Source organism: Bombyx mandarina, chromosome 24 (genome assembly GCF_030267445.1).
Source record: "Bombyx mandarina strain Sakado chromosome 24, ASM3026744v2".
Lineage (NCBI taxonomy): Eukaryota > Metazoa > Arthropoda > Insecta > Lepidoptera > Bombycidae > Bombyx > Bombyx mandarina.
This window is the reverse complement of record NC_143230.1, coordinates 9309626-9327054: the sequence shown is the minus strand read 5'-3', so window position 1 is coordinate 9327054 and position 17429 is coordinate 9309626. Positions and strand designations below refer to the sequence as shown.

The 17429-nt window shown below is 44.7% G+C and overlaps 1 protein-coding gene across 1 annotated transcript in view; it reads left to right on the top strand.

Annotated features, from left to right (window-relative positions):
* The first annotated feature begins 2357 nt into the window (after positions 1-2357).
* Positions 2358-17429, top strand: part of LOC114241688 (uncharacterized) — a 29899-nt gene continuing 14827 nt past the window's right edge. Inside the window, exons 1-5 of the mRNA XM_028172607.2 lie at positions 2358-2575; positions 5664-6416; positions 7251-7458; positions 14727-14904; positions 15725-16669. Of these exons, the coding sequence (XP_028028408.2) occupies positions 5676-6416; positions 7251-7458; positions 14727-14904; positions 15725-16669 (2072 nt within the window). The 5' untranslated portion in view covers positions 2358-2575; positions 5664-5675. The remainder of the gene's footprint in view (positions 2576-5663; positions 6417-7250; positions 7459-14726; positions 14905-15724; positions 16670-17429) is intronic.

Genomic DNA, 17429 nt, shown 5'->3' with positions numbered 1-17429 from the left:
ACCTGATGTAAAGTGGTTACTGGAGCCCATAGACATCTACAACGTAAATGCGCCACCCACCTTGAGATATAAGTTGTAAGGTCTCAGTATAGTTACAACGGCTGCCCCACCCTTCAAACCGAAATACATTACTGCTTCACGGCAGAAATAGGCAAGGGCCTATTTACCTACCTAGGCCTACCCGCGCGGACTCACAACCGGTCCTACCACCAGTAATTACGCAAATTAGAATTTTGCGGGTTTCTCTTTTATAACACACTTTTATTCCTTCACCGTGGAAGTCAATCGTGAACATTTGTTGAGTACGTATTTCATTAGAAAAATTGGTACCCGCCTGCGGGATTCGAACACCGGTGCATCGCTTCAACACGAATGCACCGAACGTCTCATCTTTTAGGCCACGACGACTTCGAGAGACAACAAGTTTTGTGTGAAGTTGAATTGAATGTCTTTTGTCTTATCAATTGTACCTGTCACCTGTTAAATAACGTATCGAGATATGAAAGGCAATTTGGCATAAGCAACGTTTTTGAACTATACAAGAGAGCCAATTAAAGTTTAAAATTTGGAAAAAATATGATAAAAATAAACTTTTTCAGCTATTTCAATGGAGTAAACTTTAATTGAAGTTAAATTATAAACATCGAACTGTTGATGTCAATACCAAATTAAACGTACCTATCTATAATAATTACAAAGATAAATGTCGGCCAAATGAAATAGCTTTTCACCTCTCTGTTTAATAAAGGATTAAATGAAGAATTCTGATGTATAGTCAGGATGGCATGTTTAACAACGAATTGGTTTGGTTAATTTGATTTTTAAGCTATTGCATAGCTTCTATCGCGGACCTTGAGCGCGGCGACTGAATCAAGAAATTCCGTAACGAAAATAACCTGACACCCCCACAACGCCTACTATGTAGCTCGCGTTTAACACATTCACACGTTGCGCTTATGTAGTGTTTGTGAATAAGCGTGCCGCATGCACATCATGAAAAGTCTGCCCATCTCTCCCTTGCGCGGTCTAGATTATGAGTGTGAAGGGACAGTTAATGTTTTGCTTTTGTTATTGTTTATAAATATAGCGTGGTCTTATTTTATTGTTGTTTTAATATTAAATTATTATTGTCGATTTATAATTGCATGCTATGCAATAGCTTTACCGCGGCAGTCTCCGAGTGCCACACGTGTTTTTTTGTCACGAAAAGACACAAGTTTATATAAATGTAAAAACCTTTCATAAAGGACCTCTTTAGGAAAACACGCTTAAGCATATCCTAAAAATTATCTCTCAATTAGTTTTTATATAAATCCCCTTTACCTGTAAATTTTCTTCATCCTTCTTTTTTGGCAGTCATCTGTCATTCTTCCTTTTCTTTTTCGACTTCCTCCAAATAGGCCTTTTTAGTCGCCGCAATTTTTTTAAGTTCGTCGCTGGCATGTAGCCATTGAAAGCGTGTTTTAAAAAAAATGTAATAATAATATACAACGAAACAGCTATTTATATGTATAATAATAACAACCGTCATCACGTAGACTATACATTAGACACTGTATAGCCATCATACTAAGACTATACATAAATAATAAAAATCTTACGTTACGGACATTTTTCCCCGGTTAGTGTACCCCTACGCATCATCCCATAAGGAACTTCGTTCCAAAATGAGACTTCGTTCGCTTGTCTGAGAGTATTTGCGTTGTAATGTCTGAGCCCCGTTAATCGTCCAGCATCAGATTCCTTTCGGTTTTAAGGTTGGGGCAGCCGTTGTATCTATACTGGGACCTTAGAATTCATATCTCAAGGTGGGTGGCGGCATTTACGTTGTAAATGTCTATGGGCTCCGGTAACCACTTAACATCAGGTGGGCCGTGAGCTCGTTCACCCACCTAGACAATAAAAAAAGAGCTCAGCAGGCGATGAAATGACTCGATCGATTCCGGCGAGTCTGTAAATTGCTTTTGGATTCTGAGAAAGATACTATTTGGCGGGAACGTCATGTGTCAAGTTACATGAATTTCGTTTTATTTTGTTTGTCATAATTCGTTTATTTTGTTCAAGTTTACACATGCTGTAACAGTGGTTGTGAATGAAATAATAGGCCACTACATTTGGCGAAAAAGTTCATTGAACATTTAGTACATTGCGACTATTTTACTAAGAGGTTATTTCACCTCATCTAACACTTACTACCACCTTTAATTTAAGTTCCATTTTACTTTTAATACAACAGACATATCTTCTGTGTTTTAAAAAAATATTTGGTTATATTGGCGCTGTTTTCTTTGCCTGTCAGAATGAGCAGTCAAAGAAAAAAAAAAACTTAAAATGGTTACCATAGCAACAAAATAAACACAACACCCCAACCCTTTACTAAGTGATCTATGTTCCCAATGAAAACTCACCACGCAAGTAAACTAAACAAAATGTTGAATTATAAAAATTACACCATCTATATTATAATAACTAATCATCTATATAATTGAATAAAACTTAAAATTAAGTAGCACAATTTAACTGTAGTTAAGTGAAAGGAATTTTGTTTGCGGATCATTTTAATTGTTATTTCAAGGTAAGTTTAGTTTTAATTATTCTTTTTTAATACGCTTTTACGTATGTATGTTAGTATGTAACGGAATCTTTGAACATGATTTAGACTCCCTTCAAAACGTCGGATTAACTCGAAATTTGGTATACTTATTAAGGACCAATGACAATACAATATTTTAAACAGATTGTTCCGTTATCCTTACTAGGATAATCAGGATTAGCGATTTCTTGTTTTCCTGAGACCCATAGTGTCTGCGTCAAGGCCAAGAAGGAATCAAATTTATTAAAATGGATTTTCTATAAAAACGTATTTTTAATACGCTTGTATTAGCTTCAGACGTATGTATGTTTGTAACGGAATCTTTGAACATGATTTTGACCCCCTTCAAAACGTCGGATTAACTCGAAATTTGGTATACTTATTAGGGACCGGTGACAATTTTAAATAAAAAAAAAATAATTGAAAAATTGAAATTCAACTATAAACTGAAAAATAAATAATACGCATTTTATAGAAAATCTAACTAAAAAATAGAAAATACATTTTAATAAAATTGAATTAGAAAAAGTGTAAGAAAAATTTTTTTTTATTGTAGTAAAAAAAAGTGTGGGGTGCATGGTATCAGTAGTTATAAATATTTTATGAACAGATATGAAGGTAGAAGGGTTATTTTGATAATATCCTGAAAAGCACCCCACGCTTTTTTGACAATAAAATCCTTTTTCATACACTATTTTTAATTCAAATTTATTAAAATTTATTTTCATTTTTTAGTTGGATTTTCTATAAACGCGTATGTTGTTAGTTTTTTTAAAATATTAAGTATTTATTTTAGTTTTTTTAAATAATTAATTTATTAATAAACTACGTCTGATTGTCTGATGGAGTCGAAATGTTCTCGGGCGGCGATCGCGGTCTCTCACAAAGTGGACGGACTACCTGTGTGCTTAGTGCGACTATTTTAATTGTATCAAATTTGTATGGAGTTGAAACGTTTGCTTACGTTTGCCGCCAGGGGCACTTTTCCAACTGCATACAAATTTGAGTTAACTCTTACGATATCGAAAACGTTAAAAACTCGCATTAAGCACAGTGGTAAAGGTCGTAAGAATCAGCTGGATGCAGGCTACGACGGCCTGATTATTGTCTAGCAGAGGACGTATGTGGGCTGAAAAAGATATTGATAGAGAATTTGGAAGGAATATAACTAGTCAGGTCATAAGTATTGTCACACAGTAAAAACTTTTCTTTTAGAATGCTGGCCACAAAAAAGTTTATTGAATTTGAATTTCGAATTGTTCATGAAAATAAAAATGTATACTTTTAGAATTTTACTCATTTTTATATATGGAGTGGACGCTTAACGAAGACCGTGTTGCAGTTATTGCGTTGCATCGTTGCGGTTACGCGCCAATTCAAATTTTTAACATACTGAAAAATTTGAATATAACCAAAAGATTCGTTTATCGTACCATCAAACGATACAATGAAGACTCTAGTGTAGATGACACGTCAAGAAGTGGTCGCCCTCGGTCTGTTAGGACTCCAGCAGTGATAAAAGCTGTGAAGGCGTGAATTCAAAGAAATCCCAAACATAAGCAGAAACTGTTGGCCCTTCAGATGGGGTTAAGCAGAACCACGGTGAAAAGGGTGTTAAATGAAGACTTAGGGCTTCGGGCATATCGAAGAAAAATAGGACATCGTTTGAATGCTCGTCTAATGGACCTGAGACTGAAGAGATGCCGCGCTTTGTTGAAGCGGTACGCGGGAAAAAATATCGGGAAATTCTTTTTTCGGATGAAAAAAAATTTACCGTAGAAGAGAGCTACAACAAACAAAATGATAAGGTGTACGCACACAGTAGTGAAGAAGCGAGCAACCGTATTCCGCGTGTCCAACGAGGTCATTTTCCATCCTCGCTCATGGTATGGTTGGGAGTTTCTTATTGGGGCTTAACAGAGGTACATTTTTGTGAGAAAGGTGTAAAAACGAATGCAGTTGTGTATCAAAATACAGTCCTGACGAACCTCGTGGAACCTGTTTCTCATACCATGTTCAATAACAGGCACTGGGTATTCCAACAAGATTCGGCGCCAGCTCATAGAGCGAAGAGCACACAAAACTGGCTGGCGGCGCGCGAAATCGACTGCATCCGGCACGAAGACTGGCCCTCCTCCAGTCCAGATTTGAATCCGTTAGATTACAAGATATGGCAACACTTGGAGGAAAAGGCGTGCTCAAAGCCTCATCCCAATTTGGAGTCACTCAAGACATCCTTGATTAAGGCAGGCGCCGATATTGACATGGACCTCGTTCGTGCTGCGATAGACGACTGGCCACGCAGATTGAAGGCCTGTATTCAAAATCACAGAGGTCATTTTGAATAAACTTTAGTGTCATAAGAATCTATGTTTTGTTAAGTTCATTTTGGTATATGAACGGTTACATAATGAATAAACTTGTTTCAATTATTTTACATTAAACATGTGACAGAATTTATGACCTGACTAGGTATATTTGACTAGTAAAATTATCTGGGCTAAGCGAAGACCTTCCATGGAGCGACTTAACTTGCTCGGTCCGAATGTTATCGATCGGAACTTTTACATAAATATGCTTGCAACATTGAGGATGTCGTTATTGCCAATCGGGGCGTGTCAAATGTCCTTTGCCCTATAATTAAAGTGAGTAGAAGTAATGAGGACCGTTTCATATTATTTTTTTCCTACCTATGCTGATAGCTTTGAGAGGCTATTTCAGCTTCGCCCTAACATGCGATGCTATCGCGGAAAGGCTTTTTTTTTGCTTATATGGGTGGACGATCTCACAGCCCACCTGGTGTTAAGTGGTTACTGGAGCCCATAGACATTACAACGTAAATGCGCCACCCACCTTGAGATATAAGTTCTAAGGTCTCAGTGTAGTTACAACGGCTGCCCCATCCTTCAAACCGAAACGCATTACTGCTTCACAACGGAAATAGGCAGGGTGGTGGTACCTACCCGTGCGGACTCACAAGAGGTCCTACCACCAGGCTGGGGACGCATAGAGAACAATCACACATGCAATCATAGAATTTTGTTTTTTTGAAAGGACTTGTAAATTTCAGTGAGCTGTCACAATGCAGGCTCAAAAGAAAATGACGACGGAGAAAATTAAAAAAGAAAAATCCGGAGAGGCGGAAACAGCGAAAAAGTTGCCAGATGATAAAATAAAAAAAATCAGTCACGCTGTTGCGACACCAAGAGCTTACCAACGGAAATCTACCGCAGCCGATATTTATACGCAAAAAAGTCAGACATCGCTAAGCAGCGTTAAAGCGCCTAGAAAGTCTCTGAACGCAACGAGAACTACAAAGGAATCTCCAATGAAAGACTTATTGAAATCGACTTCGATCATCAGTGTTGTCAGTAAGTCTTCCATCGACAAAACGGCAGAGTCCAGCGCTGAAGCTAAACGAACTACAAGAATAGCAAAAGAATTACCTTTTTTAAAAGCAAATTCAGCTGTCACCCAAAAACGAAAAATTTTAGACGACAAACGAACCACAATTGATGGCCGTCCGAAATTGGAACGTGAAGAATCTAGTGTTGCAAGCAAAAAGGAAAGCGGCCGTTTTTTCGAGAGTGACAGTGACAGTTTGAAAGGCGAAGGCAGTGTTGCGAGATCAACAAAACGCGTTACAGTCCCGGAAAACGTCAACGAAAGGCAAAGGAGTAAAACGCGAACTTTGGACGAGAATGAAGTGAAAATACTGACGGCCGACGTTGTTGATAACAACGCTGAGATGAGGAATCTATCGAAAAAGCTGACCGCTCAGCCTAAAGCGTTTTTTGTGGGTTTGGATGACGGCGAATCAAAGGTGAGTTTAATTTAAAGATGGCGTCCTCGCGGACCTGTGCGGATCTTTAGGATTTTTGGAATTTCAACAATTATTGAAACTCAACGTGTTTTGAGAATAATTCTTAATCTAAGTTCAAATGCTGGTTATTTTAATTCATGTTTCGTCAGTCTAAAACGAAGGTAGATTCGCGTAGCTCGAGGCCATTGACCTTGCCTGTCAGCTGATTTCAATTGAGTTACATTGCGTACTAAATTTCGTTTCTAATTTCAAGATTGTTCATTTATTATACGGTCGCGTTACGAATTACCAGAATGTCTTTCTCTGTGTCCATTATTAAATTAATACGTTCTATTTAAGACTAACTAAAGTTTTGAAGGAGCTCACGACCTACCTGGTGTTAAGTGATCCCGGAGAATATAGCCATTAACCACGTTAGTGCCACCGCCCATCTGGAGACATGCGTTCTGAGTCTTAGCTTTTACAGTACAGTACAACGGGTGCCCCACCCTTCGAACAGGAACTCATTACTGCAACACAGCAGAAATGGGTGAGAGCTACCATTTGTACAAACTTACTGGTGGTAAGACCTTTTGTGGGTCCGCACGGATAGGTAGCACCACCCTGCCTATTTTTGCCGTGAAGCAGTAATGCGTTTTGGTTTGAAGGGTGGGGCAGCCGTTGTAACTATACTGAGATCTTAGAACTCATATCTCAAGGTGGGTGGCGCATTTACGTTGTAGATGTCTATGGGCTGCGGTAACCACTTAACACCAGGTATGCTGTGAGCTCGTCCACCCATCTATGCAATAAAACAAGTGCACATTTGATGATTTGTTTAATGAAAATTTCAAGGAGAACACAAGTGAAGATGAGGTAAGCTATGAAGATGACTTTGAAAGCTACGAATCGGATTTCGAGTCGTATCACAGTGATGCGTCACCGCCTGGTGATGGTAGTTCGGCTGATAGTGACGATCACACCGAACCTCATCACGAGGTTGGACATGACCGACTCGCGACCTCAAAGGAGGTCAGAGACGAAGAGAACATGTTGGATTCTGGTGAGCTTTAACAAGCTTTAATATCAGTTTGATAATTTTGTCTTTATGTAGATTGTTTTATCGCGACTTATCATTAATTGAAGGTAGCATTATTTTCCGTGCTATTTTTTATATGGAGGGTAGAAGTAAGGAGTACAGTATCAGACTATTAAAAAGTGTCCGCTGAAAAGAAGCCAATGCAGGGGGCGCCACAGTGACAAGTGGAAAGATTTTAAAAACAGTGCCATTAATTATTAGAGTAAGATATTAAATTAAAAAGGAAAACCAGTTCCGATTGCATCGCCGTACAGTCCGGACGCGTTTTTACGAAAAATTGTCGCTGCCGTCGCGATCTTGTGTCTCGAGTTTCGTTGCATTGTCGTTGTCGCACCGATCGCGGCATTGTTGCGAATTCTTGACGCACTATCGCTGGCGTCGCGACCTTGTGTCGTAAAAGCGATTCGAGCTTGTTGATTGTGCACTCGCAACGACAACTTCACACTATCATTTCACTCATCTCATTTATTAAATTTAATTATTTATTCGGCGTGAAAAACAGTCTCTTTCGAGACTAAAACTCCACTGAGATCACCGCTTGTTGTGGCATTCTCACAACCCAGTGGAGTCCCACCTTCCCAACTATCCACCCCAATCCCAGCTGACTGCCGTTCTCACGGCATAGGCACTCCCCCCCTTGTAGCTGGTAAAGCGCAGGGGGTGAACTCCTACTCAGGGGACTCGCCTTTCGGCGAGTGTGCCTTAAGTCCCGGGGACGCCCCCCCCGGGCAAAAGAAACCATGGAAGAAGAGTTATTAGGGTTTCTCGGGTTACTTGCCGAGAAGTACCCGGTCCTATCTAACCTCACGGCCGAATTCGCGGCCTACAGGGCCGCCCGCGCAAGCACCCCCCCGCCCGCGTCCCTCGCCGCGTCGTTCAGAGCCGCACAAACATGCCCCGCCCCCAAATCCATTTCGAGCGCACGTATTCACGTAGCGACTCATGAAGCGCCTAGCGCCAGCGAGGCGCCTAACGCACCCGCGACGTTTACACCGATCTCGTCCGTCGCGTCGTCAATCGCCAACTCCGGTTCAGACTCCGATACCGGATCGGAGATGGACTTCGAGTCCGCGACGAGCCCGCAGCCCGGAACCTCCGATGGGTTCAAAACCGTCACGCGCGGCAAAAAACGCGCCCGTGCCGTGGAACCGTCCACAGCGCCAAAACAGCCCAAGGCCGCGAACGCGTCGCGACCTAAAGTCGTGGTCTCACCCGACTCCCCTCGCCGCGCAACCCCGTCGCCGAAACCCGCGCCCGTCAATAAAATTACCGCGCCCCCGCCCGTAATCCTACGGGAAAAATCAGCGTGGAACCGGGTATCCCAGGCCCTTACGGCCAATAAAATAAATTACTCCCAAGCGCGTAATCTCGCGCACGGGATTCAAATTAAGGTCGCAACGCCGGGCGACCATAGGGCCCTCACATCTTACCTCCGAAAAGAGAGCATAGGTTACCACACCTATGCACTCCAGGAGGACCGCGAGCTCCGCGTAGTAATACGCGGAGTACCAAAGGAGCTCGACGTCGAGCTAATTAAGGAAAACCTAATCGGGCAGGCGTACCCGATAGTAAGTGTGCACCGTATGCACAGCGGTCGGGACAAGTTCCCGTATAACATGGTTCTCGTCGCGCTAGAACCTACTCCGGAAGGCAAACGGATCGCCTCAAGTCTCCGCACCGTTTGCGGTTTATCAGGGGTCACCGTCGAGGCCCCACACAAAAAAGGCACTCCCGGGCAGTGCCATAGGTGCCAACTTTATGGCCACTCCGCGCGCAATTGCCACGCGCGTCCGCGGTGCGTAAAGTGCCTCGGTGACCACGCGACAGCCGACTGCTCGCGGGTCAAGGAGACCGCGACCGAACCGCCGAGCTGTGTGCTCTGCCAAAAGCAGGGTCACACGGCCAACTACCGCGGATGCCCCAAGGCCCCGCGGAAGCGTCTGGCCAACGCGCCACTGAAAACCGTCGGCCCAAAGACTTCGGCGCCCCGCGCGCCGAAACCTGCCTTCGTGCCGGCACCGGTGCCCACCGTCTCCGCGTGGGCAAAACCGCTGCCGCTCACGTTGGCAGGGAAACCACCGGCACCCCAGCCCCTGCTCGCGCCGCGCCCCGCCCCGCGCCCGGTCCCGCGCCTCGCCCCGGCCCCGCGCACTCAAACGACTTTACAATTATTCGCGACTACATCGCCGCGATAAATATTGACCGCATGCGTGCATTCGCCGACGCCATGCGCAGAGCGGTCACGGCCGAAGACCGCCTAAACGCGACGTTCGAATACATCGACGTCATCGAGTCCGTCCAGCGCACGCTGGTTTGATTACCGGTAATCAATGGCGTGCAACGCGAGATTAAAACCCCATGCTTTGAAGTTAGCATTCTACAATGCTAACGGACTCGCGCGTCAGCGCGACCAGGTTTATGAGTTTCTACGTGACAATCTCATCGACATCCTTCTGGTGCAGGAGACCTTCCTAAAGCCCTCGCGTCGCGACCCCAAAGTCGCGAATTACGTCATGGTTAGGAATGACAGACTCTCCACCCGCAAGGGCGGGACTGTCATTTACTATAGGAGGGCCCTGCACTGCGTCCCTCTCGATACTCCCTCGCTCTTACATATCGAGGCGTCAGTGTGCCGCATCGCGCTGACGGGACACCAGCCGATCGTCATCGCATCCGTATATCTCCCTCCTGACAAACCCCTCCTGAGCAGTGACCTCGAGACACTGCTCGGTATGGGGGACGCGGTCATTCTGGCAGGCGATTTAAATTGCCACCACACTAGGTGGAACTGCCATCGTACGAATGTGAACGGTAGGCGTCTCGACGCGTTCATAGACGACCTCACATTCGAGATATTCAACCCCCGACCCCCACGTGCTATCCGTACAACGCCGCGCGTCGTCCGAGCACAATAGATCTGGCACTGCTGAGGAACGTAACTCTGCGCTTGCGCTCCATCGAGGCAATGTCAGAACTCGACTCAGACCACCGACCTGTCGTCATGCAGCTCGGTCGCCCCCTCAACCGCGAACCAGATACGAGGACCATGGTGGATTGGAAGAAGCTAGGCACGTGCTTAGCTGACACCGCTCCACCAATCCTCCCTTGCGGCCCGGATTCAACTCCATCCCCGAGGACACCGTCGAATCCATAAACATCTTCACTGATCACGTCTCGACGGCGATCACAAGATCTTCAAAGCAAGTCGATGTGGAGGATAGCTTCCACCGCATCAGACTTTCCCCGATCTTAGGGACCTCGTAAGAGTTAGGAATGCGGCAATCCGGGCCTACGATCGATATCCCACGGATTCAAACCGGACTCGGATGCGTCGCTTACAGCGGGAGGTCAAATCCCGCTTGAGCGACGCCCGAAACGAAAACTGGGATAGTTATTTAAAAGAACTCGCGCCCACTCACCAAGCATACTGGCGACTAGCTAGGACCCTCAAGTCCGAAACTATCGTCACTATGCCGCCTCTCGTACGCCCCTCAGGCCAACCACCGGCTTACGATGACGATGACAAGGCAGAGTTGCTGGCCGATGCACTGCAAGAACAGTGCACCACCAGCACTCAACACGCGGACCCCGAACACACCGAGTTCGTCGACAGGGAGGTCGAGCGCAGAGCTTCCCTGCCGCCCTCGGACGCGTTACCCCCATTACCACTTCCGAGGTTAAGGAGGCGATCGATAGCCTACAACCACGGAAAGCTCCCGGCTCCGACGGCATCCGCAACCGCGCGCTAAAACTGTTACCAGCCCAACTGATAACGATGTTGGCCACGATATTAAATGCTGCTATGACGAACTGCATCTTTCCCGCGGCGTGGAAAGAAGCGGACGTTATCGGCATACACAAGCCGGGCAAACCGAATAACGAAACCGCGAGTTACCGCCCCATCAGTCTCCTCCCGGCGATAGGCAAATTATACGAACGGCTCCTTCGTAAACGCCTCTGGGATTTCGTATCCGCGAATAAAATTCTTATAGACGAGCAGTTTGGATTCCGCGCCAGACACTCGTGCGTCCATCAAGTGCACCGCCTCACGGAGCACATCTTACTAGGGCTGAACAGGCGGAAACCCATTCTGACAGGAGCCCTCTTCTTCGATATAGCGAAGGCGTTCGACAAAGTCTGGCACAACGGTTTGATATTCAAACTGTATAACATGGGAGTGCCAGACAGACTCGTGCTCATCATACGAGACTACTTGTCGAACCGTTCGTTCCGATATCGAGTCGAGGGAACGCGTTCCCGGCCCCGTCACGTCACAGCCGGAGTCCCGCAAGGCTCCGCCCTCTCCCCGTTACTATTCAGTTTGTATATCAACGATATACCCCGGTCTCCGGAGACCCATCTGGCGCTCTTCGCCGATGACACCGCCATCTACTACTCGTGTAGGAAGAAGGCGTTGCTTCATCGACGACTTCAGACCGCAGCTACCACCATGGGACAGTGGTTCCGGAAGTGGCGCATCGACATTAACCCCACGAAAAGCACAGCGGTGCTCTTCAAAAGGGGTCGCCCTCCGAACACCACGCTGAGCATCCCCCTCCCGACTAGGCGCGTCAATACCCCCGCCCCCGCCGTTCGCCCGATCACGATGTTCGACCAGCCCATACCGTGGGCCCCGAAGGTCAAATATTTAGGCGTCACCCTCGACAGTAGGATGACATTCCGCCCCCACATCAAGACGGTACGCGATCGTGCCGCCTTCATTCTAGGACGTCTCTACCCGATGATATGTAGGCGAAGTAAAATGTCCCTTAGAAATAAGGTGACACTCTACAAAACTTGCATACGCCCCGTCATGACCTATGCAAGTGTAGTGTTCGCTCACGCGGCCCGCATACACTTGAAATCATTCCAAATTATTCAATCCCGTTTTTGCAGGATAGCCGTCGGAGCCCCGTGGTTCGTCAGGAACGTCGACCTCCATGACGACCTGGACTTAGAGTCCATCAGTAAGTATCTGCAGTCGGCGTCCATGCGCCACTTCGATAAAGCGGCACGACACGAGAACCCTCTCATCGTGGCCGCCGGTAACTACATTCCCGATCCTGCGGACAGAATGGAAAGCAGTCGACGTCGCCCAAAACACGTCATCTCGGATCCGCCCGATCCACTAACGGTGCTTCTAGGTACTTCAAGCACCGGTCACCGTTCTCGTCGAACCCGTCGCTTGCGACGAAGGGCTCGACGAGTAAATTAACTCTCAGACACAGCCCACTGAGTTTCTCGCCGGATCTTCTCAGTGGGTCGCGTTTCCGATCCGGTGGTAGATTCTGCGAAGCACGACTCTTGCTAGGGTTCGTGTTAGCAACATCGTCAGGTTTGAGCCCCGTGAGCTCACCTACTAAAGTTAGGGTTACGCTGACATAGCCTCTCAAGGCTCTCAGCTTAGGTAGGAAAAAAAAAAAAAAAAAAAAAAAAAAAGGAAAAAAACATTTCACACGTAAATAGTAATAGTTAGTAGTAATAAATAGTTGAGATTTTAAATACTGATTATTTTTTAAGTCATGATTATTAATAAATTTTTCAACCCAGCACACTTCGCTTTGTTTACGAGTAAAACTGCTATTACTATATCATTCCCACTTCCTACACTAGCGCTGTTTCGTCGAGTCTTCCAACAATAGCTTACCGGTTACAGGATTTTAATTGCTAAGGCGGATGGACCAGCTCACTGTCAACCTGATGCTAAGTTTTTACCGAAGCCCATAGACATCTACAACGTGAATGTCGCCACCTACCTTGAGATAACAGTTCTAAGGTCTTAGTTTTACAGTACAACAGTTGCCCCACCCTTCAAACCGAAACGCATTACTGCTTCACGCCAGAAATAGGCAGGGCAGTGGTACCTACCCGTGCGGACTCACAAGACATCCTATCACCAGTAATTACGCATTTACGTCCTCCATCGGAACACACTCCATCCACACTACTTGGAGCCACTGCGTTCATCCACAGTGCGTTTCCAGAGATCATTTTTGCCACGTACCATCCGGCTTTGGAATGAGCTACCCTCCACGGTGTTTCTCGAGCGCTAGCCCTTGTAGGCAGATGAGCGTACGGCCCACCTAATGGTGAGTGGTTACCGTCGCCCATGGACTTCAGCAATGCCAGGGGCAGAGCCAAGCCGCTGCCTACCGTTTAATACTCTCCACAAGCCTCATTTGAAGAAGGACATGTCATAGCGCTCGGGAAACACCATGGAGGGGAGCTCATTCCATAGCCGGATGGTACGTGGCAAAAAAGTCCTCTGGAAACGCACTGTGGATGACCGCAGTGGCTCCAGGTAGTATGGATGAACTCTACTACGGTGGCGGGCGGTGCGATGGTAAAAACGAGATGCCGGTATCATCTCGAACAATTCCTCAGAGCACTCCCCATGGAACATACGGTACAAAATACAGAGAGAACCGAAGTCCCTCCGCAGACCCAGAGGTTCCAAGCGATCCGTGAGAATGGGATTATCGACAATCCGAACGGCCCTCCTCTGTATGGAGTCAAATATGAATTTTTCACACGAGGCTTTTGGAGAGTACTTAACGGTAGGCAGCGGCTTGGCTCTGTCCCTGGCATTGCTTAAGTCCATGGGCGACGGTAACCACTCACCATAATGTGAGGCCATACGCTCGTCTGCCTACTAGGGCAATAAAAAATAAATTAATAAAAACCTCATAATTTTGGCGGGTTTCATTTTTATTACACTTTGTTATTCGTTCACGGTAACACTATATAGACACTTTCCCTAAACAAGATGACGCTCCTTACTTCTATCGTCCTAGTTTGAAAGTGTAAGTTTTACTTGTGGTAGAAATAGTATAACTTTAATTTTAGTTTTGCGCTATTATTGTATACGTCTTCCGAAATAGGAAAATGAATACGCTTCTAAGTTTCTAACTGACAAAAAGCAAAAAGTACAGTTGATTTGGGCAAATTCTCAATTACTAAAAGACCGTATTATAAGAAACATCACAGTCGGCGACCACGAAAACTGTGAACTTATTATTCTTGAAATTTCACAAATAATGTATCATTGACGATAAAAATTAAGTAGTTTTAAATCAGTCAACGTCTCGCGAAAGTCGATGAAAACACTAATCACTAAACCGAGCTTTTGGAGGGGTAAGCTCCACGCGAAAAGCTCCTCGATAGTAATAACGAAATAGCATTGCATCTTAACATATCGGATCATATTAAACGGTTTCTGTGTTCGTGCGTAGGCAGCTATGATCTTCGAGATCGGTCAGCCAAAGCCAAGGCTTCCACCATGGAGTTCATCGTTGAGGATTCAGAAGATCAGAGCGACAAAAAGCCGTCCCTCACCGACGAGGGCTTCCAGGAGATGAGCTCTTCCAGCGCCGTGTCAAGCTTGCGAACCGTCCACGAATGCGTTGATAGGTATTACTGATGCACGTAGTTTTCTATTCCTCCTTGCGTCATTCTCCTCATTACGAGGGTACGACTCTCCCATTCTTCGATCAATAATAGTACTTATCTATTCTATCTTATATACATATATATGTCGGCGCGCGCGCCAGGGATGGCTAAGCGATAGTTTCCGTCATCACTCGTATTTGGTTGAACTCAGTTTATAAAAAGTCAATAAAACCTTTTGAATAATAAAATTATTGAAACTCAACACACACAACTTTCACAATGACAGGGTAAACCGACAGTTTCGTTCCACACACCGACAGACCGACTGACTGACTGCCAGAGACTCACTGACTGAGACGGACGGACCGTCCGATACGGACTGAATGACTGTCTGACACGGAATGCCACGACTCTGTCCACGTAACGCCACCCCATACTGTGGCGTCACGGAGTCTACCCTACATTTTGTGATATTTATCAAAACAACATTCATCATTTAAAATAATAGTCAAAACAACGTCTCAATATTACTAAAAGTCGTTAACCACGACATATATATAAATGAACTGCTGTTCGTTAGTCTCGCTAAAACTCGAGAACGGCTGGACCGATTTGGCTTTTTGGATTTGGATCTTCTCAGTGGGTCGCGTTTCCGATCTGGTGGTAGATTCTGCGAAGCACGGCTCTTGTTACACTGACATAGCCTCTCACGGCTATGAGCTTGGGCAGGAAAAAAAAAAGATTCTTAAGAAGTATTTACGTCAAAGTTATTTAAAAAAATAATTTTCATTTCACTAGCCATAAAATCGAAATATTATTATTGAATTTCGTTTTGTTTCAGGCAAAACTTTATAGATTTCGGTACTAGATCGAGGGAATGGAAACGGAAGCGACGCGTTCTAGAGATGTTAAAACGGCGCGCTGCCGATATACTAGGCATGGTCAGTCTGCACGAAGTATCGTATGTTTTGTTCGAAGCGAAACCTATTGCCTACGAAAAGTACATGTCTAGCTTCGGTCGAAGCGGCCGCGCTCAGAACAGCTCTCAGACTTTCGATGACGGCGCGAATCAAGAGACACAAACCGATGCGATATTATTATGTCATAAATGGACGCAGAACCCTGTGGATTTTACGTATAACGATATATACGTGTACCCGAGTGTTTGTTCTAGAAAATACAGCGAATGTACAGTAGATTATATGTCGAGGTTTAGTTTTTTGACGAAATCTAACGATTTTAATGCGAGCAACGTTGAGATCGAAATGGATGATGTTTATAAACGCAATCCCTTGAGGATTTATTTGGAACAGAGGAATGGCGTCGGTACCGGCGAAATGTTGCCATACGAAAAATACGAAAAAAGACTAAAAGGAATCGTTTATGAACGTAATCGTTTGAGGAGATTTTTGAAGAGAACCGGAAGAAAAATTTTTAGCGCTCTTAATAAGAACGTCGGTAAAAGAGAATTGATTGATTTAAATAGAAACACAAAATTGCCATTTAGCCAAGGATACGTTATGGTTAATTTTAATGTTGATGATGATAGATTAAACTTCATTGTACAATCAAAAGTAACGAAAATCATATATTCGAAAGAGAAAAGCAATTTAATCATGACGGTACACAGTCGAAAAGATTTAGACAACAAACGTGTTCTATGTATTTGGGACGTCGGTGTTGCAAGATTCGAACCCATTAAAATATTAATTTCGATCGATGGTATTATTCTGGGACAGTTTCAAGGCAACACCGATGGTATTTTCGTGGCAGCGTTGGTAGACGGGTGAGTTTAGTTTGTGAGGTTTGTGTATTGTATTGGTAAAAATATGAAATTGACAACGAAATATCTGATAGTATACTGTAGCTGTGACATGTTAACTCTTTTATAGGTTAGACGGCTAAACGTGGGCACGGACTGCCTGTTATTAAGTTGCCGGATCTCATATACATCAATAACTTATATGCCGGCATCTACTTATGATATGATTCCAATTCTAAGCTCTACAACGATCTCATCCTTCAAACTGGAACGCAATAGTGTTTCGCAGCAGAAATATGCAGAGTGGTAGATCATACCCGTGCGGGCCCACAAGACGTCCTACCATCAGTAATAACGCAATTATAATTTATTTTTGGGGTTTGATTTTTATTACACAATGTTATTCCTTCACCGTAGAAGTCAGTTGTGAACATCAAAATTAGTACGTGTAATATCGCACACGCCATCATAAAAAAAATTCCAATCTCATCACAATACCTCGGCCTGCCCCGGTCTTCGTGGCCTAAATGATTAGGCGTCCGGTGCATTCGTGTTGAGCGATGCACCGGAGTTCGAATCCCGCAGGCATGTAAGAATTTTTCTAATGAAATACGTACTTAACAAATGTTCACGATTGACTTCCACGGTGAAGCAATAAGTACGTGTAATAAAAATCAAACCCGCAAAATTATATTTTGCGTAATTTTTGGTGGTAGGACCTTTTGTGAGCCGTTGTAACTATACTGAGACCTTAGAACTTATATCTCAAGGTGATTGGCGCATT